Raw genomic sequence first — 26,608 nt, forward strand, 5'->3', positions numbered from 1 at the left:
TTTGTGGAAGCTCAGCATTTACCAGGTATTGCTCTACTTTTTCTTCTGAGACCTCCTCTTCTTTGTATAGGGCTTCATAATATTCCCTCACTTTTTCTAATTTATCTTCCTCTTTATTTAGAAGGTTACCCTCAGCGTCTTCTAATATTTGAATTGTCCCTTTTTCATTTTCTTTTTTTAATTTATAAGCCAGCCACCTGCCCGACTTGTTGGCGTTCTCAAAAACGTATTGTTTTGTTCTTTTTATTTTTTGTGCTAGATCCTCTTGGTCTAAGATATTCAATTTGTGTCTCCACATCAGCCAATTTTCTTTTGCTACTTTATCTCCAGGGTTTTCTTGGAGTTTTCTTTCTGCTTCTCCTAGGTGATTTAAAAGATCTTCCAGGAATTTTCTTTTTTCTTTGTTTTTATACACTCTATATGATATCACAGCCCCTCTTAGATAGGCCTTCATTGCGTCTCATACTATTTCACGAGATGTTCCTTGGTTTTCGTTTTCTTTAAAAAAAGACTTTACTTCTTCTTTCAGTTTTTCTACACACTCTTTATCACTCAATAGTTTCACGTTAAACCTCCATCTCTGTTGTTTCTTTCTCTTTGTACTCTTCCACTTTATTTCTAGGGGATTATGATCTGACCAAGTATTTGGGCTGATTTCTGCCGTTCCTATTTCTAATGCAAGCTTCCTGGTGACCCATGCCATGTCTATTCTTCACCATGACTTTTGCGGGTTGGAATAAAATGTGTACTGTCTGTCACTTGGATGTAGAGTTCACCATATATCAATTAGATTCAATTCCTCAGCTAAGTCAAAAAAAGCTTTTGGTAGAGTTGCCCTTTTATTTTTATTGATTTTGTTACTTTGATGGTCTTTATCCGAGTCCACAATTCCATTAAAGTCGTCTATTATACAAATTTCGTTATATTCCATTTCTCCTAATTTCTCGTGAAGTTTTTTAAAGTATTCTCCCTGTTTTTTTATTTGGAACATAAATACCCACTAGTAACATTTTGGAGTTATTTCTCATAACTTCAATCATAAGAGTTCTTCCCTTTGTATCGTTATATTTTAATTCTGCTTCAATTCCTTTTTTAACATAAATTACTACCCCCCTCTTTTTTTTTCTGCTAATGAGGTAAATATTTTACCATATTTTTTGTACTCTAGACATTTACCCTTGTCCTTTTTATGTGAACCTCCTGTAAGCAAATTATATCTACATTTTGTTTTGCTAGTTTTGTAAGTGTTAATTTCCTCTTTTTACGATCATTTAATCCATTAACATTTACTGAAATTAGTCTCAGATCGTTCATTCCTATTTTCCTTGTCCGGTTCTTAGTTTCTGTTTGTTCTTATGGTTCTTACTGGTCTTGTTTTTTTCCCCTTGTCTTCTTCTTCTATCTTCTTTTCCTCCGCAGTTCTTTCCTTGGTATTCCGTTGGTGTGAGGTTTCCTCTTCTAGATTTGTTGCCTCTATTTCCTCTTTGCTACTTTGTTCTTCTTCTGCACCTCTTAGCTGGTCGAGAAAGTCTTGCGCTGTACTCCAACTGTCTATTTTTATTTTCCTCCCCTGCCAGGTAATTAACATCCCTTCTGGCAGGAGCCACCTAAATAATATATTTCTTTTGTTCAGTTGCACAGCTAGAAATCTGTAATCCTTTCTCACCTCCCTCACTCTTCTTGGCACCTGTTTTAAAATTATCACTTCTTTTCCTCTGTATGTTATTTGTCCTTCTCTCGCCATATTGTACAGGATGTCTTTCACTTTTTTTCTCGCGAACCTAATGTGGACTTCCCTAGGGAGCCTGTTCCTCCTTGCATAGTTTGTTTGTACTCTATAGACGTCATCCAGTTCTCTGATGATCTCTTGCTTGTCTTGCTGGAGTACTTCTGCAATCAGTTCTGCCATCTTCTCTCCCAGGTTCTCCTCTTTGTCTTCTACAACATTTTGGAAACATAGATAAAATGATGCCCTGTCCATCTCCAATTGGATCAATGAGTCCTCTAATTCCCTGTTTTGCATTGTCAACGTCTGGTCTACCATTTCTAGTTTCTTCTCATTTTGTTCTATTCTTAGTTCCGCCTTCTGGATCCTTTGTTCGTTGTTAGATATTGACACTTGAATCTCGTTCATCTTCTGGTCCAGTGCATGAATGTCTGTTTTTAATTGGGTATGATTGTTTGACATTTTTTCCTGCATAGGCATCATACTTTCTTGGATTAGCGTCAGTGTTGATTGCACAGTTTGCAATGTTGGTATTGCTGTGGATTTTTCCGTTTTAGATAGCCCTTCCATTGACTTCTGAGTAGCTGGGGAGGTCATAGTTATGGTGGGATTTGAAGGGTTTTTTTTCCTGTTTTCAGGATCGTTGATGACATGCTTGTCATTTCTTTCAGGATTATTTTTTGCTCTCTAATTATTCTCTCAATGTTTTTCCAGATTATCTTACACTGGCTGCCGCCTCTTTTTTGTCTAATATTGTCTGTTGTTTTATATTGCTAATACCTTTTCTGATTCTTCAGATATCAGTAAAGTCTATTTATCAATCAATATCAATTTATCAATCTATGTCCCTTCCAATCAATATCTTAGACAGGTATCACTTAGTTTGTAGTATTAGTAATAGAAATTAAATTATAGTTTATAATTTGTTTGAACGTAATTAATGTAGCAGTTAATAATTAATTAGTTAATAGAAATTGGTTATACTTATTTACAAATAATTAATTCAAGTCCTCCTAACACACCATGTTTATCTAACTTTTCTTAATAAGTTAAATCACATTATTTCCTAAATAAAATACAATTATACTCTATAACTCAGTTTTCTGTGTCCAACTTAATTCTTAATGTTGATTTCAGATTCAAAATCTTATATGGCTATATATAAATAAGTTAATATAAATAGGTACTATAAAAGCAAGTAAGTATAGTTAAATAGTAAAATAGTTAAATATAAATCTAATAGGCTCTATACCCCTGGACAAAGTTATAGAGGGGTTTGAACTTTCTATTCTTTTTCCCTTGATGCTCTCTCTATTGTCCTTCCATATTTGTGTAAGGACTAAGAAACTTTATATTTTGATATATTTTTATTTTACTAAACATACAGAGGGCTGTGAGACCTACATCTTTGATGGCAGCAATTCCCATAGCATGGTCCATGGTGTGACATGATTTCTTGCCACATCCTTCCTGAAACTGGTTGAGGGGGACCTTGTGGACCCTCTTCTTTTTGGTTTGGCCTACCCATCTCTGAGACTGTGTGTGAATCCCCCCCAAAGATTTCCAGATGCTTGATTGATGTGGTTGGGAGGCCCTGGTTTTTAATGTCTCTGTGCCACTTTTTCTCTTGGGGTTACTTTTCTTATCTGGAGATGGAGGACATTGATATGCACACCTTGAGCCTACAAGAGTTAACTGGGGATTTGAGTGAGAGAGGGAAGCTGACCAAATAGATAGAACTATCCTGATCATGATAGGTTGAATATGGGTCATACTTGGTGACATCTGATCCGCTATTCAAAAGTTGGACGAGGTTCCCTGTAAGTTTCGGATGGCCTCTGCAGTGCTGCTTTTTCAAGAGTTTAGACCACTTTGTTCCTCGCCTAGGATATTGGGGAAATGAGTGATGACCTTCCCTGGATTGCGTGGATTTCTGTTTGGTTTTTATCATGGATTTTGTTATTCTTGCAATCTCCTTCATAATCTCTTACTGTACTGATTCTTGTTCTAACGTCTGAATTTGTGAAGCATACAGTGTAATGGGTCTCATTTAAGCTTAACAATATAAAGAAAAAATAAAATTATAAGCCTCTCTAACTGCATTAGGACAATGCCAAGCATGTTTTCTTAAAATCCACAAAGGAGGCTTGACAAAAGCCTCTGGAGTCCGAGGAGGGCAAAAATGCCCCCCCACCGGGGTGCAGGAGGCTGAGTAGGCCACTCCCACCATTGCCACGCCCACCCAGCAACTGGGCAGAGAACCCCTTGCTAAAATTTTTGAAGCCCACCCCTGACTTCCTCCCAATTAAGCAAAAGGGAGAGTCCACAGGCTGCTATTTTCCTGCTCTTAATCAAATCTCGTCTCAAAATTGGTATTTCTAGAAAAGATGGGAAATAAAATTTGACCTCAGTCACAAGCAATTTTAAAATCAGCTCCAGTCAGGATTCTTATATGGAGATCTAATAGAAAAGAAACTCACAAACAGGCCCAACTCTTAACGTTCGACAGGGTTCAAACAGTGGTGGAATTCATTTTTTTTTTACTACCAGTTCTGTGGGTGTGCCTTGGTGGGCATGGTGTGGCTTGGTGGGCATGGCTTGATGGGCGTGGCAGGGGAAGGATACTGCAAAATCTCCATTCCCTCCCCACTCCTGGGGGAAGGATATTGCAAAATCTCCATTCCCATCCTACTCTGGGGCCAGCAAGAGGTGGTATTTGCCAGTTCTCTGAACTACTCAAAATTTCCGCTACCGGTTCTCCAGAACCTATCCGAACCTGCTGAATTTCACCCCTGGGTTCAAGGTACTGGTTGCTTAATTGGCATTTGAATAGAGGCAACGTTTGAGGTAAGTTCCACCAACCTAGAATGTCACCAATATACATGATTCTGGATGATTTTCCCCAGTGGTCTCTGGAGACAAGTTGCTACATTGAAGGACAGCAGAAGTCATTATCTGGCTCTTGAAGTATCTTTATCGAGCATCACTTTCTGGACAAGACCTGACAGGAAGGACCACAACCACTATAGAACATTGCCCCAAAGGATGGATTTATGATTTTTCAATAAGATGTTCTTTCTTCCTCCAGCTCTTTCTCTGCAAATGGAGCCCTGAAGAATTTTAGGATCCCCAGAGGAGAAGCTGTTTTTCACTGTAATTTTCAAAATTCAGATGAGACCTCTTCTGCTACTTTTTCAGTGACTGGTTTTGAGGTAAACATCATGGAAGGAAATCTTGCATTAGAAAAGCATAAATGCCTCAGCCACACACTTTGTGGCACAGGTTTTGAGACAGGTAGAGACTGTCCTCTTGAACGTACTTTCTCTCCTTTTCCAGGTGAAGCTTGGTTTGTTTCTGTCTAAATCAAGAAAGTCAGTAGAATTTCTATATGGTGAAGGTGCCTTGAATTCATCTAATTCCTTTTCTTGTTCTTTTTTAGAAACAGGAAGGAGATTGATTCAGCCCCATAAACCATGCATCTTCTGCTTTTGATTCTGTTGGTATCCCAACCAGTCTCTGGGAAGCTCAGAATGAAGTGTCCACTGAATTTCAAGTACCAAGATGAAAAAAAGCCATGGAGCTATTACAGGCCAGGAGACCATCTCATTAGTATCATCAACACTGGAACAAAATCATTCCGTACAACAACATTGCCTTTCAATAGGGCTCCTTATTGTCCGTTTGACATGTAAGTCATTCTCTGTATTTGCAGCTCTAACACCCTCATTCTTTTCTTCTTATTATGCTTATGTGTGTATTGTAGTCATAATTTCTTGAGTCATTTTTATTTCCATTGCTTCTCTTTTGTCTTATTATATATACATATATATATAATTATATATATATAATTTTTATATATATAAAAAACTGAAAAAAAAATCCAGATTCTACAACTTTCCTGGTTTAATACTGAATGATAACATAAATACCAACTTTGGTTTAAAGTAGGAATTGCAAGGCTTGTAGTTGTCTCTGCCGAGCCCATGTCCATATTTTTATGACAACTATTGAATGCTTGATCCTTATAGGAATAAGAGATGTTTTGATTTGAGCATCCCCTGCTCTTCTGGGTTGTTATGAAACAAGCTCTTCCTATTACGATGTATCCTCTTTAATGATTGAATGAAAATCAGTTCTGCTACAAATAATGATTTATTTGTGATTCTTAAACTTAGTGGAACACTATTTCCATCTCATCTCCCCAACGCTCATTAAAATGAAATGGTGGTGGGTAATTATCATTTGCCTCTCGTTGTGGATCGGTATTGGCTTAAGACTCAAAAGACTTGTGGAAACAAAGAGAATACAATTCAAAAAGTATTTTGTTATTGCTGTTGATGATGATGATAACATGAACATTTTTTATGTTAGTTTACCTTACGAAAACTTTCGAGCACCACGCTATATTTTTAATATTCAAGTGGTGAGCAAGACTCCTGGGCTCCTGCACAATCTCACACTTGGCTACAACATCCATGACAACTATTTGAACATACTTATGACTTCAGAAGCCTTGCTGGACATGCTCTCTACTGGAGAAGCCAATGTTCCCAACTACAGCTGTGGAAGGAAGGACAACATTTTGACTCTTGTTGATGGAGCTGCCGATGACATTTCCATTCAGATGTCAAGATTAGGAGCCACCTACAAAATCCCACAGGTTTGTATTTTTGTATTTAAATGGGATGTGGTGGTGGGTTGGTGTGTGATAGATCCAACCATATTTTCACTTTGGAATTGAAGAACTGCTTTTCACCATGGCCATTCTAGGTGTTATGGTTAGGGATTTTTACCTGTGATCTTTCTCATTCTTATATCAACGGAAAACTCGCTAAAATAATTGCTGTACAAAGAATTCTGATATTGAATCAAAGAGACATGCCACTACATGGGCCACTACAAATGTACTTTCAAATTGGCAAGTGTTTCAATGCAGAAATGCCTAAACATCTTAAGATGATATTTACACAAGCAATATTTCAGTACTGGACACAATGGTTAAATATGGAAGGTTTAATCAAGTCACTTATAATGAACAGACTTGTATTTGCCGAACTCCAGTGATAGACAAAACACATCTATTATTTCAAAGTCAGTTATAAAAGAGATCAATATCTTGGACCCTAGATTAGACTAACAACATATTGGGATCCTTATATTAAAACAACATTTTTTTCGTTTAGTCAATATTAAAGAAGAACAGTCAATATGGCTCTTTATTTGAACAAAACATTTCAGTTGACATGTGAACATTGGTCTGATTGCCATCAATTGTAGGTATCACACAGAAATATGATTTGCATTCTTTATTCTTATTTTTTAACCTATTTTTTTACACTATTGTTATATACAGTTTTGTTCATGCTATGCTTTTTATTCTCTATTTTCATATGGCTTAATGACTAATCAACAATAAACTTCTTGAATATGTTTAAGTGAAGCAATCTGGATTACTTTCAAGTTAATATTTTGAAAATGATCTGACCTGAAATATAACCCAGTATTCTTCATTGCTTTTTCAGATCAGTTTTGAATTATTTTCAGATTTACTGCATGATAAAAGTCAATTGACCTTTTATCACCGGCTTTTCCCAAAAAATGGGATCCTCTACTTAGGAATTGTCCAAGTGCTCCTTCATTTCAGATGGACCTTGATTGGTCTCTTTGCTTCAGATTCAGAAAATGGAGATAATTTCATGAGGACTTTTACTCCTATGCTTATCAGGAATGGAATTTGTGTTGTTATATCACAACAATTCTCAACAACTCAATTTACAGCACCCCATGGTGATGCCTTCTCTAAGTGGAGACAAGTCAATGTCTATGTTCACTACATAGAATATGGTGCCATTGTTGAGAGAATTCTTCCTTTTCGTTTTATACTTAGGCGTTTGCCGGGACCCATTGAAGGAAAAGTCTGGATCACAACACTCAATGATTTGTATCCACTGAGAGACCCCAGAGCTCTCAAACATGTAAATAATATCTGTACTGTTGATTTTGAGATTAAAAAAGAGCCAATAAAGGATGCTTTTATACCCAGCTTCTTTCTGGATCCACCCTTTGGACATCAATCATTTGTCTGTTCTTCTTCAAAACATGTCTTTTCTGTCAAAGGCCGGAAAAGATGCACTGAGAAATCACCACTGGAGACCCAAAAGAAAAAGAACACGGTGCGGGCCACGAATTTCCACCGTTATTACAGTGCCATTAATACTTTGGCCCATGCCTTGAATGATGCCTATTCCTCCAGATCTAGGAGGAGAAGGAAGAAGGACAAAGGGAGTGTTGGGGCTCCAAGGCTTCAGCCATGGCAGGTATGGTGTCCCAACAAGGATCCATCAAACTTAGTTCCTTTGGAATTCTCCAAAGAAAGAGAAAAATATAGTTTGATATTAAACATTGTTAATTTTTAAATGATGCATGCATTTTAAATAAATTCCTATATGTATAGGTTTGTGATTAGCATTATAGAATTTTATCTTCATAAATGAAGGTAAAAGCAGCTCCTACTTGGATTCATTACTTTTCCTATAGCCAATCCAGTATTTCAGCAATATTTTTTTCCAAGTGTGGTGTGTTAGATCAGGCAATGGAAGAGACAGGACTCAGTGCTAACAGTAACAGGAGCTCTTTATTAGTAGATCAATGCAATCCAGCAGCTGGTTTGTCTGACTGCTTGCTCTTTTATAGGGAACTGTTGTTGTGGCCCGCTAGTGGCCTGCGCGGATCGTGGCTGATCCCGATGAAGAGGAGGCTGGTGTGGTGTCACGCCAGCAGCCTGCACAGCCAGCGCTCACGTCGGACAGTGAGGAGGCTGAAGAGGACCTGGTGCCAGAGGCAGAGACTCAGCCAGGGCCTTCAGAACCTCCACAGGTTCCTACAAGTGGAGAGAGCGAAGTGGAGGAGCCTCTCCTCAATGCTCGAGCACACTGGGCTGCCAAAAGGCAGGAGTAGCTACTCAGGAGGAGGAGGTCTACTCAAGAGTAGGGCTTGAGGATAATTGGCCACTCACTTAGCCTATTTAAGTCACACGCAGCTAGTGCTTTTTTGCTGGAAACAACTCGTATTTATAATTAGAGTATTTTGGTTTATCATATCTTGCTTTCTAGGCTGGTTGCCAATCTTTGCCGGTCTTGTTTATTCTTGCTACTTAATAAATTTGATAAGGACCATTGTTGTGTGTCAATATCCTCGGAAATCCAGAGCTGGGTCAGAACAACTGTCAGACAGGTTGGCAAATGGGGTTTACTCACTCTATTCAATATGCCACATGGTGCCTGCAAGGGGCAGTTGGGGTCTCCACCGCCAAATCAATATTCATTTCCTGAGCTGTTTATGGAGGCATTTCCTTTCTTTCCATTAACTTCACACCACTGAGTCACATTTAGTTTGTAAATCGACTACTATTTTGAGATCATTTTCACAATTTTTTTTATCAAGTTTGGTATCATTCATCATTCTTGCTCTACATTTCACTTTTCTTCTATGTGGAAGACTTTCTATTTTCTAATTTCTCTTAAATTCCATTCAGGTTTTTTTTTCTTTTTTGGCCTATTATGATAAATCATGAAGATGTATTTTCATTTTATGTCTGGTTCTAACTTAGACATTTAGACACCCAGTTTCCTATCAGTTACCACCAGTAGCCATGCAATTCCATTTCGTCAAAATCATTAATGACAGTTTCATTAAATTTATTACATGATTATTATCAAATAAAATGAAAAATACTACTACTTCTAATTTATTGTTAGCTACCTTAAGTCATTCTGGGGGAGCAAAGAGGCTCCAAATCCAACTAATAACAAATATGAGTTTGTTCTTCCATATCAGTTGTTGTTAACTAATTTTAGTTCTTCAATAGAAAGAACCTTGTCTTGAATACCTAGCTGGGCCTTAAGATAGATAGATAGATAGATAGATAGATAGATAGATAGATAGATAGATAGATAGATAGATAGATAGATGATAGACGATAGACGATAGATGGATGGATGGATGATCTCATTTGGATATGTTTATAATCTGGTCTACCTAGGAGGAGATTAGCCTGGCAACTTTCTTCTTGATGAATCCATGTTTTCTCGTAATCACCTGTTGTTTTCAAGGAATTCATGAATGTTCTCTTTCTTTGTGCAATTTATTTATGACCTGCTTTAGAATGTTTCTTATAATCGACAAAGTTTTTCAATCATATTGTTTTCAAAACATGTATTGTCAATACGTGATTGACAAATTTTGCTGAACCTATCTTTTTCATTTTTAAAGACAGAAACTTGTTCTCCTAAGAATATTTACAAGTGTAGAAGAAAGATTCAAATGAGAACAGACAAAAAGGAATAAGTTACAATGTTTATTGATGTTGAAATTGCTTGATGTTCCCATTCTAGTTCCATCCCTTTCTGGAGAAAAATGAATTTTGCAATCTTTCCCATTACAAACTTTACTTGGACCAAAATGGGGATTTAAAGGCAGATATGAAGATCATGAGTTGGGTATATCTCCCCAAAAAGAATCCCATGAAAGACCAACTGGTGACTATTGAAAGACAGGGATTTACTATCAACCAAGATCACCTGTCATGGCTAAAGTTGCACAACAGGGTAGGTGAAATATTGGTTTCTTTTCGATTTTCCAAAGAGTTCTGATCCATTTCTTTGGGCTAAGCCTATGCACCATGGTTCAGTGTTGAAATGGAGAAGCTGCATGAGAATGGTAAGATATGTCAAATGCTAGGGATTGTGATTCACTTATTCTTTGTCTTCAAATAGCAAACAAGAAGGTAAATTTATTGACCAGTGCCTGAGTTCAGGTTTGCACTGAACATTGAATCAAGTGTCAGGGTTCCAAGTAACACACCCATAGCAATCAAAACTCTGAGGCAGTTGGATTCCTCAAATAATAGTTTTATCCGACATCTCATATTGGCACAAGCTGGTGAAAACCGACTCTAAATGTTCCCATGGTTTTTACCGAATTAAAAGTAAAAGTTCTTTCACTTTCTCCAAACAATCAGTCACATGGTCCAAGCAGGATACAGTCTAGTTGCTAAATGACTCTAGTCCCCTCCTTCTGGACACCTGGTGGGAATGTCCTTGGTTCCCAAGAGAAAATATTTTATTTTGGTTACAGCACCCCAGCTATCTCTACTTCTCCCACTCTTTCCCATAGCTCTAGTTGTGGCAGCACTGAAGCCTCAAAATGGCCACAGCCAGGTCAGCTTCACGTTGAGATCAAGACTGGATAGAGATCCTTTTGATTCCAGTGGGAAATAAAATTTGGAATTAGATTCACCTTGTTTTTGTTGGGGCCAGTATCCCATAAAAGGGCAGGGCAAGAAATTTTTAAGAAACCCAGGCATGGCCAGAGATATCCATTCTAATCTTTGACCATACTGGGGCAGTGAAATAGGCCTTCTGCTCCTATGAAGAAGGTCCAAGAATTTTTCTTGACATGGAATCAGAATGACTGGACTGCTGAGAAATAATGTCCTGACCCAGAAAACTGAAGCATTTGGAACTTGATTTTGACTCAAAGAAAAGCCTTTCTAATATCTGAAATAATAAAAGACAATTGAAAAGGAAATGCTGCTTAGATTTGGGCTTTGGCTTGTAAGAGGGTACCTCATCTAAAAACCCCTTGAATGCAACTGTTCATCTTGATTGTTAGCTATCTTAAGTCATTCTGGGAAACAAAGGAGGCTCCAAATTTAACTAATAACAAATCTGGGTTTGCTCTTTCAAGCCAGTTTTACCTAATTGTAGTTCTTCAAGAGAAAGGATCCCTAGCTGAGCCATACACGGCTCATATGTGCTGCAACAAAATATTCCTAATTTACACTTTTTGAGGGACACATTCTCATAACCTCATCTCTATCTCATATCACTACTGTTCTAGAAACTGAGCAGTCACTTTTGCTCTTATTTCAAGAGCATGTCAGCATGTCAGGATGGTTAGTGCTATTATATTTTCTTTGGAATTCATTGTTTTTCTATTTAGTCTCTTCCTCAGTCCAAATGTGGGGAAAAATGTCATCCTGGATTTGTCAAACAGAAGCGAGAAGGAGAGCCATTTTGCTGTTATGACTGTGCTCCTTGTCCGGAGGGGACCATCTCCACTCAGGAAGGTGGGTGACACAAAAGAAAAGACAGGCCTTGAGGAAGTGGATTCATCTAGAGCAGAGCTGTCAAACTCATGGCCCATGGACCGAATGCGTCATGTGCTGGCCATGCCCATGGCCATGCCCGTTTTAGAAAAGCAGAAAAAAGTCCCAATACATCACATGACATCGCCGTGACTATGTGAGTTTGACACCTCTGATCTAGAGCAATTTTCATTAAAGTGAAAGTTAAAGGACTGAATGAATCTCAACTGATCTTTGTTTATTTTCAAACTGCATAATTTCTTATCAAAACAAAAATTAAGAAAGACCTTGATAGGGATTAGCAAATTATGGCATATTGAACAGGTTCTGCTACTGCCAGAGAAAATACTACTTTTTAGTTTTTATCTGTCCTTTCACATTTATATTTCTAGGAACATCTGAGTTCTTTGAAACTTAGAGAATTGTTGAGGAGGCGGGGGCAGCTATCAACAAGGAAAGCTGTGGAAAGTGACGCTCTGTTATAGAGAGTCATTTTTTTCAGCAAATTCCAACTGATTGGTGGACTTTGTGGAGTCCCAGATCTCTTGGAGGGGGATCGGAAGAAAGAGGCACTCTGCGGTGTAGCTCTTGGTGGCGGTCGAAGAAGCGAGTGGCAGAAAAGTCTTGGAGAAGCTGATCAGGGGAAGGAGATGGCCTGTAATGGCGGCCGAATGGAAGTGACAGTGGATGGTTGGACAACAATAGCTGGTTGAAAAGCGGGATGACGGTGAGACTGATCTGGTTTAAAGCGATCTTGGCAACTTCGTAGGAGTGATCCGGGGTGAGAGATCTATCCGGAGGATTTCTAAAGAGGGAAGAAAAAGAAAGAGGCCCCAGGAAGGAGGAGGGTGACTGGAACTCCCTCCAAACTATAGCGGTGAAAGGCAAGTTTGGGTGTAAAAAGAATTACTTCATCTTGACAGATCATATTGGTGGAGTGAAGGGGAAGGATCAATGAGGGGTTTTTTTTCCTTTGTTTATAATTTGTAATCAAGAAAATAGACAATCCGAAGGTGGAGACTGAAAGTGAAATGCTGACAAATCGGAGGATACTGACATTGTGAAGAGAGACTAAATGCTGAATAATGCTGTGTTAATGAGTTACAAAAGGAGGCAAGGGAAATGTCGGCCAGCTAAGAAGGAACTAGAAAATCCTTTAGAAGAGGAAAAGAGTACTGTAAAAAAGACTTTGAAAACTATATTTAAGAAAGCAGGAGAAAAACGTGGGAAATCATTTGTTACTAATTAATTTATAAATTATAGAGAGATTGAATATAATTGTGGATGTGGTAGTATTTATAGCTTTGTAGTTTAGTATTTAAATATATAGAGGAAATTGGTTGGAAATTGTTTTTATTATTACTCTCATTAATTATTGATATTATTGATATTATTAACGCCATAATATGATGCCTTATACCTGCTATTGTTAATGAATTTTTGATGCTGAGTGATATTTTGGATTGATAATTTTGAACTGTAGATTGACATAAATATTTAGAAATTATAAGTTATTGAGCTTAGTGTGCTAAGAGTGAGTAAATAGATATAAGAATAAGAATATAGATTTGGTGATAAGTAGGAAAAGAATAAGCTAAATGATATTTAGGGTGTGTTGGAGGGAAATAAGAGGTCTGTAAATAAGTGGAGAGATTGGTTTACATTGGTGGCAGAGATGATGAGCATACCTAATTTAACAAGGATTGGCACAGGAAGGAGGCAGGTAGACCAAACTATGAATGCTTCCAATAACAAATTATGAAAAATGAGCAAAAATTACAAGAGATAGAAGAAAGAATGGGATGGGAAGAAAAATGTGTGGCTGAAATGAGTGGAAAATTAATGCAAGCTAATAAAAAACTGGAAATGACAGTTATCCAGTTAGAAACAGAAAAGTCAGTCCCACTATCTACGATTCCAGAATGTGAAAGATGAGGATTTACTAGAAATGATGGAAGATCTGTTGGCAGGAGCTCTTGGAATTGGTAAAGAGGAAATGGCGAATGAAACCAATGAAATATATGAAATCCATACCAATTATGCGAGGAGACAAAATTTACCTAAAGAAGTACATATTAGGTTTGTAAATGGGGGAGAAACAGGCTCAGGCTCAACCCGTACAAGACCGAGTGGCTGTGGCTTCCGGCATCCCGATATAGTCAATTGGTACCAGGACTGACTTTTGGGGGGAAGTCGCTGGCCCCCACAGAGAGGGCTCGCAACTTGGGCGTCCTCCTGGACTCACGGCTGTCCGTAGAAGAACATATGACGGCTGTGGCCAGGGGGGCCTTCTATCAGGTTCGCCTGATTCACCAGTTGCGGCCCTTTCTGGATCGGGATGCCTTACACACAGTCACTCATGCCCTCGTCACGTCCCGCCTGGACTACTGTAATGCTCTCTACACGGGGCTCCCCTTGAGGAGCACCTGGAGGCTCCAACTGGTCCAGAATGCGGCCGTGCGGGTGGTTATGGGGGCGACTTGGCGCTCCCATGTAACACCTCTCCTGCACGAGCTGCACTGGGTCCCGGTGGTCTTCCGGGTGCAGTTCAAGATATTGGTTACCACCTTTAGAGCGCTCCATGGCTTAGGGCCCGGGTACTTACAAGACCGTCTTCTGCACCGGTAGCCTCCCACCGACCAGTACGCTCCCACAGAGAGGGCCTCCTCAGGGTGCCATCGGCCAGACAATGCCGGCTGGTGGCCCCCAGCGGGAGAGCATTCTCTGTGGGGGCACCTACCCTCTGGAACGAGTTGCCCCCAGAGATACGGCGGATCCCTGACCTTCGTGCTTTCCAAACTGCCCTAAAGACGTTTTTGTTTCATCAAGCCGGGCTAGCCTGACCTACTCTTTTTAAAAAGAATTGTTTTAAAAAATTAGGGGTTTTAATATAGGGTTTTTAACTATGGGCCAAATTGATTTTATTGGATTTTAATATTGTTTTAAATTTTGTATCTGTGTATTTTTTTTTGCTGGCTGTTCACCGCCCCGAGTCCCTCGGGAGAGGGGGCGGTATATAAATATAATAACCTAAACTAAACTAAACTAAACTAAACTAAAGAAGTTGATCCATGACAAAATTTTACATAGAATGAGAGACGACCCATTGGAATACAGAGGGAGACAGCTGGTGGTACTCAAACAAGTACCTAGGAGAGTGAGAGAACTAAGACGACCCTATCAAATATTAACCTCTAAATTAACATGATTAAATATTAACTTCTGATGGTTGATACCAGAATGGATCATGGCAGTATGGCAGGAAAAAAGATTTCAACTAGACATGATAGACCAGGTGGAAGAATTTTATAGGCAAAATTTTGGCAGTGATGATGAAGTAGAGGAAAGAGAATTAAGAGAAGAATGTGAACCAAGAGAACAGACATTAGAAGTAACAGAAGCCCTAATAAAAGAAAGAGGAAATGGAAACGGAAAGGGCGACAAGATCCAGACAGAAGTAGAGAGGCACAAGAAGAAATAATGCTTTTATCCTTAAATGTTAATGGCTTAAATGCTCCCACAAAGAGGAAAAACTTTTTCAACAAATTGAGTACAATGCACTTAGATATAATAGTATTACAGGAAACACACATAAAGAGGTCACATCAACAAGTACTAAAATGTTCTAAGCTGCGGAATATGTTTACAGCTCTATCTCAACAGAAAAAAGGGGGAAGTCAAACCAGAATTTTTCTTATTGGGAATGATAGACAGTAAATATAATAAAAATGTAATATACCTAATATTACATATATTAACAGCTGCAAGAATAGCATTTGCTCAGAAATGAAAGAGTAAAGAAACACCATCAGAGCAAGAAGTGCTCTGCAAAATCTTCAATTGTGCAGAAGTGAACAGACTCACTTTGGAATCAACGTATTATGAAATCTGACTAAATTTTATGAATGGTTAGACAAGAGGAAGAACGCCAAGAAGAGAGTGTAGCGAATGTCTACATATGTATATGTCAATGTATATTGAACTTGTATATAGGCTTATTGGATATGGATATAGTCGTTTAGAAAGGATTATGTAGTAAGCTTGACAGGTAATGAATTAAGATATATGTAAATTTGTATATAGATTAAGGAATATATTACTTATTAATTTGAATTTTTAAATTTGAATTATTAATAAAAATCTTTATATATATATATAAAGAAATTTAGAGAATTGTCTTAGATTTATTTCCTGGAAGGATTATTGCAATACTCTCTACATGGGCCTCCCATTCTAAATAACTGGAAGGTATCTCTGGTCCACAATGAGGTGATATGGACAGTTATGGGTGCAGCTCATTACACCAAATTTACCACTGGTCCAAGTAGTCATTCCAGATTATTTGCAGGACTACCGTTCTCTTCCAGCTGTCTACATTTCAGGCATCCACTGGTCCAGTATGGTTCTTAGTAAGTGTGCCTTCTAAGATGAACTGATTCATTATTTACTAGGAAAATTCTGCAAAATACACAGGAAACCATATTGGTCCTAGGATTTTCCCCAATTTCATAGACCTTACTTTACTTTACTTTACTTTAATTAGATTTCTATACCGCCCTTCTCCCGAAGGACTCAGGGCAATGTACAGCCATATTACACATAAAATTTACAAAATTTAAAAACCATTAAAATCAAATATACAAAAAATTGGCCCACAAACTGACATACACCCATTAAAATTCATATTCATGTTAGGCCAGCCCGGCTTGTTGGAACAAGAGGGTCTTCAGGGCACGGCAAAAGGTGCGCAGGTCGGGGATCATATGCACATCTAGGGGCAGCTCATTCCAGAGGGCTGGTGCCCCCACAGAGAAGGCTCTCCCCCTGGGCGTCACCAGTCGACATTGTTTGGCCAACGGCACCCTGAGGAGCCCCTCTCTGTGGGACCGTATTGGCCGGTGAGAGGCTGTCGGTGGCAGAAGGCAGTCTCGTATATACTCTGGTCCTAAGCCATGTATGGCTTAGCTCTGTATGGTTTAGAAAACTAAGTTCTTCCTATCTTCTTTTTGAGGAGATACTACAAAATGAATTTTACAAAACACTGCTGTTATCAACTGCTATCGCAAAAATGTTACTTGAAATCTAAAGGACAGAATGTTAATTAAATATTGGTTTTTGGTTTTCTCAGATACAGAAAAATGTACCAAATGTCCCCATGATCAATATCCAAATGAGGAACGAGTCCAATGTATCCCCAAAGTTATAACCTTCCTGTCTTATGAAGACGATCTGGGCATCATCCTTGTTTCTTTTGTTCTACTTTTCTTCCTAACTACAGTCCTTGTCTTAATTATATTTATTCGATACCGAGAAACATCTATTGTCAAAGCCAACAACCGGGACCTCTCTTATATCTTCCTGATCTCCCTTCTACTTTGCTTCTTGTCTTCTCTTCTCTTCATTGGTCAACCAAGGAAAGCCACCTGTTTTCTCCGACAAACTGTTTTCAGCATCATCTTTTCAGTTACTATTTCTTCTCTCTTGGCCAAAACAATCACAGTGGTGCTTGCTTTCCTTGCTACAAAACCAGGAAACCGAGTGAAGAGGTGGTTGGGGAAGAGTTTGGCCAACTCCATCATCCTTTCTTGTTCTGCTGTCCAAATTATCATCTGCTCCATCTGGCTAGGAGTTTTTCCCCCATTCCTTGACTCTGACCTCTACTCCCAGCCAGGAGTTATCATCCTGCAATGCAATGAAGGCTCTGCTGTCATGTTTTATATCACCCTTGGCTACCTGGGTTTTCTGGCTTTCATCTGCTTCACGGTGGCTTTTCTTGCCAGGAATCTGCCTGGTGCCTTCAACGAAGCCAAGCTGATCACCTTCAGCATGCTGGTCTTCTGCAGTGTCTGGGTGAGTTTTGTGCCCTCCTACCTGAGCACCAAAGGGAAATACATGTGCAGGTCTTCTCCATTTTGTCCTCCAGTGTTGGGCTGCTCAGCTGCATCTTCATTCCCAAATGCTACATAATCATTCTGAGGCCAGACCTGAATACAAAGGAGCATCTTATGACCAGAAGAAATGTAGAAACGTGAAGAGAGGAAATCCAACCATCAATGTTTTCCAACAGGACAAACCTAGGAAATGTTCCAAGCAATTCTTCATGCAGGAGTGAACCAATGATTTTTCTTGAAAAAATTAAAGGGCAGTTATACAATAGTGCTGTATATACAAGACTGTACATTCTTGTCCAGCAAAATAAAAGATAGTTGCATAGATCTTTTGAGTTTTTGAGATAGTATATCTATCTTGTGCCCTTATGTTACCTTAGCCCTAATATGCCCCACCAAGATATTTTAAACAGGATACTTGTGCAGTAGGAATGTTGTTGGTATGCCAAACAACAACAACAACAACAACAACAACAACAACAACAACAACACGCAGGGTTGGGCTTTAAAATACCATTATTTTAATTGTATCATAGTTTATCCACAATTGTGGTTCTTTGCAGTATCAGACCCAGGATTTTAACATCAACAACATAAGGAGAATGGAAAGAACCTTCCAGTTGTATTAAGAGGAGCATAGTCTGGATTAATTTAGATATTACCCTGTTTTTCCCAAAATAAGACATCCCCTGATAATAAGCCCAATCAGGCTTTTGAGCGCATGGCAATAAGGCCAAGTGCTTATTTCAAGGTTCAAAAAATATATAAAACAGGGTCTTATTTTTGGGAAAACATGGTATGTAGAAGTTAAGCAAGAAATGAGCTAAAGTACAGTTTGATGATATTACCAGAAAAAGAATTCCAACAGAATTGCAGAATCTGTTCACTAAATTGACTATCCTATGGATGTTGGAAGGAAGAGTGGCGAGGTTAGACAAAAACACCCAGACAGAAGTTGGGATCGTTCTTACATCTTCTGCTTGTAGACACTCTAGAGGTATCTGGTCAGATACACAGGAGTAGCTTCTTCCCTGAGGTTTACCGCAAAATCTCCATTCCCACCCCATTCCAGGGGAAGGATACTGCAAAATCTCCATTCCCTCCTCACTCCTGGGGGAAGAATATTGCAAAATCTCCATTCACACCACACTCTGGGGCCAGCTAGAGGTGGTATTTGCCAGTTCTCTGAACTATTCAAAATTTCCGCTATCGGTTCTCCAGAATCTGACAGAACGTACTGGATTTCATCCCTGACCCTAAGGAATGGGATTCTTCCAGATTGCAGGCTGCAATGGGGAGGCACTTGGAGCAAATAGTGGTCTTGCAAAGAGGAAACACTCCAAGTTTTCTTGGTGGGTTTCTTGTCCTCTCTGAGACACAATCCCAGCCAATGAAGGAGGGTCTTTTCTTCTTGCGTTCCTTTCCACTTGATCCAATGATGGCTACTTACCTTCAGACAGTTGCAGCCAGCCTTGCACACCTCAGCCCATTTCTTCTGCTGCAGCCAGCAAGGCTATTTTTAAAGCCTCTTGTCCCAAAAAGTATTTCATTAACCTCATGGTGTGGATTGTGAGATGGTGCATATTCAACTGGGACCAAGAAGAAAATGAGGAAGGCTGAGAACTTCTAGCATGTTAGGAAGTTACAGCTATGATACAGCCAAGAATACAATACAGCCAACCATAAATATTTTTGCGATGTTCAAGAATAAATGATTTCAGGATGACTTCATTCTGTGAATAGGAACTCCTTAAAAGCTTTCATTTCAAGAAAATAAGAAAAGGTCTTCTAGATCAGGCCAGTGCCCATATTTATGACAAAATGACCAACCAGATACCTCTAGATTGTCCACACGCAGAAGACGTAAGAACTATCCCAAGTTCTGACTGGGTATTTTTGTCTAACCTCCCCATTCTTCGTTACAACATCCATAGAATAGTCAATTAGAGCAGTGGTCACCAACCAGTGGTCCACAGATCACTGGTGGTCCACGAGGAAATTTTGGTGGTCCCCAGTGCACCCAGGTGGAGGAGCTGCTCCAGGATGAGAATGGCCAGTCCTGTGACTAGAGCTCTGGAATATGGGACCGGTCAGGCATGGTGGAGCTGTAAATCTCCACTGTAGAGGGAGGTTCTTTGCAAGTTTGCAGCACAGCCCTCACCAGCTGGAATGAGGTAATGGTGCAAGGGGGGTTGGCGGTGCAGATGGGCTGAAGCAACAGGTGGCCGGAATCCCGGGCTGTTTCTTCCCCCTGCTGTAGCTTCCTGTCAGCTGAACCTACCAGTGGCTGTCCCCGCCCCTCGCCCTCCCTTCCCAGTCACTCCTTATCTGGCAAGGGAAGGGCGGGGGATGGAGATTCACTCCATATTCCAGAGCGGGAGCGAAGCTTCATCCCTCGCTATATCTCGCAGCTGTTTCTTGTGGCCCTTGTTGGTCCTCCACGCACCTTGGTCTCTCGGGGAGATGCTTAACTTCCTTTCAGCCCCAAAACACTGGCTGGCCCATGAGATGAAAGAGAATAAGAGAGAGAAAGAAAGAGAGAGAGAGAGAGAGAGGGAGAGAGGGAGTGTGACTGGGAGAGAAACAGGGGGAAGAGAGATGAGACAGAGAGAAAGAGAGAGGGGGAGAGAGAGAGAGAGTGAGAGAGAGAGAATGAGAGAGAATCAGAATGAGACAGAGAGAGCTAGAGACAGAGACAGAGAATGAAAGCGAGAGAGAATGAAAGAGAGAGAGAGAGAATGAAATAGAGAGAAAGAGAGAAAGAGAGAAAGAAAGAGAAAGAGTGGAGAGAGAGAGAAAGAAAGCGGGAGAGAGATGAGAGAGAGAAACAGTGGGAAGAGAGATGAGACACAGAGAAAGAAAGAAGGGGAGAGAAGGAGAGAGAGAGAAGGAGAGAGAGTGAGAGAGAGAATGAGACAGAATCAGAATGAGACAGACAGAGAGAGAGAAAGAGAGAGAGAATGAAAGAAAGAGAGAGAGAGAATGAAAGAGAGAGAATGAGAGAGAGAGATAGAGACAAAGAGAGAATGAGAGAGAGAATGAGAGAGCGAGAGACAGGGAATGATAAGGAGAGAAAGAGAGAGAGAATGAGACAGAATGAAAGAGAGAGAATGAGAGAACGAGAGACAGGGAATGAAAGAGAAAGAGACAGAATGAAAGAGAGAGAATCAGAGAGAATCAGAGAGAGAATCAGAGAGACAGACAGAGAATGATAGAGAAAGAGAGAGAATGGAAGAGAGAGAGACAGAATGAAAGATAGAGAGAATGAAAGAGATAGAGAGAGAAAGAAACAGATAGGGAATCAGAGAGAATGAGAGAGAATGAGTGGGAGAGATAGAAAGAGAGAGGGGGAGAGAGAGAGAAAGAGAGAGGGTAGAGGGAGAGAGAAAGAAAGACAGAGGGAGAGAGAGAGAGAGAGAGAGAGGAGAGAGATTCCTGTCACTGGAAATCCAGGTGCTTCAGCAAGCAGTGCACTGGATTCATATTAGTGGTCTGCGGGATTTAAAATTATGAACTTGGTGGTCCCTGAGGTCCAAAAGCTGGGGACCCCTGAATTAGAGAACAGATTCTGCAATTCTGTTGAAATTCTTTTTCTGGTAATATCATCAAACTGTACTTTAGCTCATTTCTTGTTTAACTTCTACATACTGTGTTTCCCCAAAAATAAGACCCTGTTTTATATATTTTTTGAACCTTGAAATAAGCGCTTGGCCTTATTGCCATGTGCTCAAAAGCCTGATTGGCCTTATTATCAAGGGATGTCTTATTTGGGGGGAAACAGGGGAGTAATTTAGTTAATCCAGAATATGCTCCTCTTAATACAACTGGAAGGTTCTTTCCATTCTCCTTATGTTGTTGATGTTAAAATCCTGGGTCTGTTACTGCAAAGAACCACAATTGTAGATAAACTATGATACAATTAAAATAATGGTATTTTAAAGCCCCATCCTGCATGGTTGTTGTTTTTTTTTTTGGCATATCAATAACATTCCCACTGCACAAGTATCCTGTTTAAAATATCTTGGTGGGGCATATTAGGGCTAAGGGAACTTAAGGGCACAGGATAGATACACTCTCAACTACTCAAAAGAGCTATGCAACTATCTTTTATTTTGCTGGACAAGAATGTACAGTCTTGTATATACAACACTATTGTATAAATGCCCTTTAATTTTTCCAAGCAAAATCATTGGTTCACTCCTGCATGAAGAACTGTTTGGGCCATTTCCTAGGTTTATCCTGTTGGAAAACGTTGATAGTTGGATTTCCTCTCTTCATGTTTCTACATTTCTTCTGGTCATAAGATGCTCCTTTGTATTCAGGTCTGGCCTCAGAATGATTATGTAGCATTTGGGAATGAAGATGCAACTGAGCAGCCCAACACTGGAGGACAAAATGGAGAAGACCTGAACAGCCACCATGTATTTCCCTTTGGTGCTCAGGTAGGAGGGCACAAAACTCACCCAGTCACTGCAGAAGACCAGCATGCTGAAGGTGATCAGCTTGGCTTCGTTGAAGGCACCAGGCAGATTCCTGGCAAGAAAAGCCACCGTGAAGCAGATGAAAGCCAGAAAACCCAGGTAGCCAAGCGTGATATAAAACATGACAGCAGAGCCTTCGTTGCATTGCAGGATGATTACTCCTGGCTGGGAGTAGAGGTCAGAGTCGAGGAATGGGGGAAAAACTCCTAGCCAGATGGAGCAGATGACAATTTGGACAGCAGAACAAGAAAGGATGATGGAGTGGGCCAAACTCTTCCCCAACCACCTCTTCACTTGGTTTCCTGGTTTTGTAGCAAGGAAAGCAAGCACCACTGTGATTGTTTTGGCCAAGAGAGAAGAAATAGTAACTGAAAAGATGATGCTGAAAAAAGTTTGTCGGAGAAAACAGGTGGCTTTTCTTGGTTGACCAATGAAGAGAAGAGAAGACAAGAAGCAAAGTAGAAGGGAGATCAGGAAGATATAAGAGAGGTCCCGGTTGTTGGCATTGACAATAGATGTTTCTCGGTATCAAATAAATATAATTAAGACAAGGACTGTAGTTAGGAAGAAAAGTAGAGCAAAAGAGACAAGGATGATGCCCAGATCTTCTTCAAAAGACAGGAAGGTTATAACTTTGGGGAAACATTGGACTCGTTCCTCATTTGGATATTGATTATGTGGACACTTGGTGCATTTTTCTGTATCTGAGAAAACCAAAAACCAATACTTCTTTAACATTCTATCCTTTAGATTTCAAGTAAGGTTTTTTTGGGGATAGCAGTTGATATCAGCAGTGTTTTGTAAAATTTATTTCTTAGTATCTCCTCAAAAAGAAGATAGGAACGTCATTTTCTAAACCATGCAAATCTAAGTCTATGAAATTGGGGAAATCCTAGGACAGTGATGGTTAATCTTTTCGCTGTCATGTGCCAAAAGCGGGGGTAGTGCAGGGGGGGTTGTGCGTGTGTGTGCCCACACTCATAATTCAATGTCCCCCAAGCCCTGCCCACCTGTGCATGTGCACGCGATCCCCCCTTTTTGCTTCCCCCGCTACTGGCACACGACGGCAAAAAGGTTACATGTGGGCCTGGTAGGCCTGTTTTTTGTCCTCCCCAGGTTCTAGAGACTTTTTGGAGCCTGGGGAGAGAGAAAACAGCCTTCCCCACCACCCTGGAGGCTCTCCGGAGGCCAGAAACAGCCAATTTCCCGACCTCCGGTGGGCCCGGAAGGCCCAAAAATCAGCTGGCCCGTGCATGCATGCATGCTGGAGCTGACCTAGGGCAACACTCATGTGCCCACAGATATGGCTCTGCAGGCCACCTGTGGCACACGTGCCATAGTTTCGCCATCACGGTCCTAGGACCAATATGATTTCCTGTGTATTCTGCAGAATTTTCCTGGTAAATAATGAATCAGTTCATCTTAGAAGGCATGCTTACTAAGAACAACACTGGATCAGAGGATGCCTGAAATGTAGATGGCTGGAAGAGAACGGTAGTCCTGCAAATAATCTGGAATGACTACTTGGACCAGTGGTAAATTTGGTGTAATGAGCTGCACCCATAACTGTCCATACCACCTCATTGTGGACCAGATATACCTTCCAGTTATTTACAATGGGAGGCCCATGTAGAGAGCATTGCAATAATCCTAACACAATTCTCTGAGTTTCAAAGAACTCAGGTGTTCCTAGAAAAATAAATGTGGAAGGACAGATAAAAAGTAAAAAGCAGTATTTTCTCTGGCAATAGCAGAACCTTTCCAATATGCCATAATTTGCTAATCCCTATCAAGGTCTTTATTAATTTTTGTTTTGATAAGAAATTATGCAGTTTGAAAATAAACAAAGGTCAGTTGAGATTAATTCAGTCCTTTAACTTTCACTTTAATGAAAATTGCTCTAGATCAGAGGTGTAAAACTCACATAGTCACGGCGATGTCACATGATGTATTGGGACTTTTTTCTGCTTTTCTAAAACGGGCATGGGCATGTCCAGCACATGACGCATCCGGCCCATGGGCCATGAGTTTGACAGCTCTGCTCTAGATGAATCCACTTCCTCAAAGCCTGTCTTTTCTTTTGTGTCACCCACCTTTCTGAATGGAGATGGTCCCCTCTGGACAAGGAACACAGTCATAACAGCAAAATGGCTCTCCTTCTCGCTTCTGCTTGACAAATCCAGGATGACATTTTTCCACACATTTGGATTGAGGAAGAGACTAAGTAGAAAAACAATGAATTCTAAAGAAAATATGATAGCACTAACCATCCTGACATGCTGACATGCTCTTAAAATAAGAGCAAAAGTGACTGCTCAGTTTCTAGAACAGTAGTGATATGAGATAGAGGTGAGGTTATGAGAATGTGTCCCTCAAAAAGTGTAAATTAGGAATCTTTTGTTGCAGCACACATGAGCCGTGTGTGGCTCAGCTAGGGATCCTTTCTCTTGAAGAACTACAATTAGGTAACAACAACTTTAGTTAATAAAACCCAGATTTGTTATTAGTTAAATTTGGAGCCTCCTTTCTTTCCCAGAATTTATTTTATTTATTTATTTTATTTTATTATTTTTATATATCGCCCTACTCCCGAAGGACTCAGGGCAGTGAACAGCCAAGAGATAAAACACACAGATTACAAAATTTAAAAACAGTATAAAAACCTAATTAAATAATTTTGGCCTGGAACAGATCAAAACACCCCTAAAGTTTTAGACAAATTTAAAATTTACAATTAAAAAGGGAGGTTAGGCCAGGCCAGCCTGTTGGAATAAAAAGGTCTTGAAGGCATGGCGGAAAGTGCGTAAATCTGGGATCCTCCGTATCTCCGGGAGTAGCTCATTCCAGATAGCAGGTGCCCCCACAGAGAAGGCTCTTCCCCTGGGGGCTGCCAGTCGACACTGTTTGGCCGACGGCACCCTAAGGAGCCCCTCTCTATGAGAGCATACTGGCTGGTGAGAGGCTACTGGTGGCAGCTGGCGGTCCTGTAAGTACCCGAGTCCTAAGCCATGGCACGCTCTAAAGGTGGTAACCAAAACCTTGAAGCGCACCCGGAAGACCACTGGGAGCCAGTGTAGCTCGTGCAGGAGAGGTGTTACATGGGAATGTCACGTCACTCCCATAACCACCTGTGCGGCCGCACTCTGCACCAGTTGGAGCCTCCGGATGCTCCTCAAGGGGAGCCCCATGTAGAGAGCATTACAGTAGTCCAGGCGGGAAGTGACAAGGGCATGAGTGACCGTGCGTAAGGAGTCCGGATCCAGAAAGCTTGTGCCAATATGACATGTTGGATAAACCTATTATTTGAGGAATCCAACTGCCTCAGAGTTTTGATTGCTATGGGTGTGTTACTTGGAACCCTGACACTTGATTCATTCTTCAGTGCAAACCTGAACTCAGGCACTGGTCAATAAATTTACCTTCTTGTTTGCTATTTGAAGACAAAGAATAAGTGAATCACAATCCCTAGCATTTGACCTATCTTACCATTTTCATGCAGCTTCTCCATTTCAACACTGAACCATTGTGCATAGGCTTAGCCCAAAGAAATGGATCAGAACTTTTTGGAAAATAGAAAAGACACCAATATTTCTCCTACCCTGTTGTGCAACTTTAGCCATGACAGGTGATCTTGGTTGATAGTAAGTCCCTGTCTTTCAATAGTCACCAATTGGTCTTTCATGAGATTCTTTTTGGGGAGATATACCCAACTCATGATCTTCATATCTGCCTTTAAATCCCCATTTTGGTCCAAGTAAAGTTTGTACTGGGAAAGATTGCAAAATTCATTCTCCAGAAAGGGATGGAACTAGAATGGGAACATCAAGCAATTTCAACATCAATAAACATTGTAACTTATTCCTTTTTGTCTGTTCTCATTTGAATCTTCCTTCTACACTTGTAAATATTCTTAGGAGAACAAGTTTCTGTCTTTAAAAATGAAAAAAAAAGGTTCAGCAAAATTTGTCAATCACGTAATGACAATACATATTTTGAAAACAATATGATTGAAAATTTTTGTCAATTATAAGAAACATTCTAAAGCAGGTCATAAATAAATTGCACAAAGAAAGAGAACATTCATGAACTCCTTGAAAACAACAGGTGGTTACAAGAAAACATGGATTTATCAAGAAGAAAGTTGCCAGGCTAATCTCCTCCTAGGTAGGCCAGATTATAAACATATCCAGATGATATCATCCATCCATCCATCCATCCATCCATCCATCCATCCATCCATCCATATCTCTATCTCTCTATCTCTCAATCTCTCTATCTACCTACCTACCTATCTACCCACCTATCTCTATCTAAGACCGAGCTAGGTATCCAAGACAAGGTCCTTTCTGTTGAAGAACTAAAATTA

At 40.0% G+C, this 26,608-nt stretch overlaps 2 protein-coding genes across 2 annotated transcripts; one reads left to right on the forward strand and one right to left on the reverse strand.

Moving 5' to 3' along the window:
* Window positions 1-772: 772 nt before the first annotated feature.
* Window positions 773-2,323, reverse strand: LOC139309961 (meiosis-specific nuclear structural protein 1-like). The gene is made up of 3 exons (XM_070934142.1): window positions 1,835-2,323; window positions 1,367-1,516; window positions 773-970 (listed from the first exon to the last, which is right to left on the reverse strand). Exons 1-3 carry the CDS (start codon window positions 2,321-2,323, stop codon window positions 773-775), a joined length of 837 nt encoding a protein of 278 aa, XP_070790243.1.
* A 2,876-nt stretch (window positions 2,324-5,199) lies between these two features.
* LOC139309962 (vomeronasal type-2 receptor 26-like) lies at window positions 5,200-22,452 on the forward strand. Its single transcript, XM_070934143.1, has 7 exons — window positions 5,200-5,414; window positions 6,098-6,386; window positions 7,249-8,043; window positions 10,120-10,332; window positions 11,729-11,855; window positions 17,002-17,723; window positions 22,084-22,452. The coding sequence occupies exons 1-7, from the start codon at window positions 5,200-5,202 to the stop codon at window positions 22,450-22,452; spliced, it is 2,730 nt and encodes a 909-aa protein (XP_070790244.1).
* Window positions 22,453-26,608: the final 4,156 nt, after the last annotated feature.

Source organism: Pituophis catenifer, unplaced genomic scaffold (assembly GCF_029215685.1).
Source record: "Pituophis catenifer annectens isolate HBS135680 unplaced genomic scaffold, rPitCat1.0.hap2 SCAF_2, whole genome shotgun sequence".
NCBI lineage: Eukaryota > Metazoa > Chordata > Lepidosauria > Squamata > Colubridae > Pituophis > Pituophis catenifer.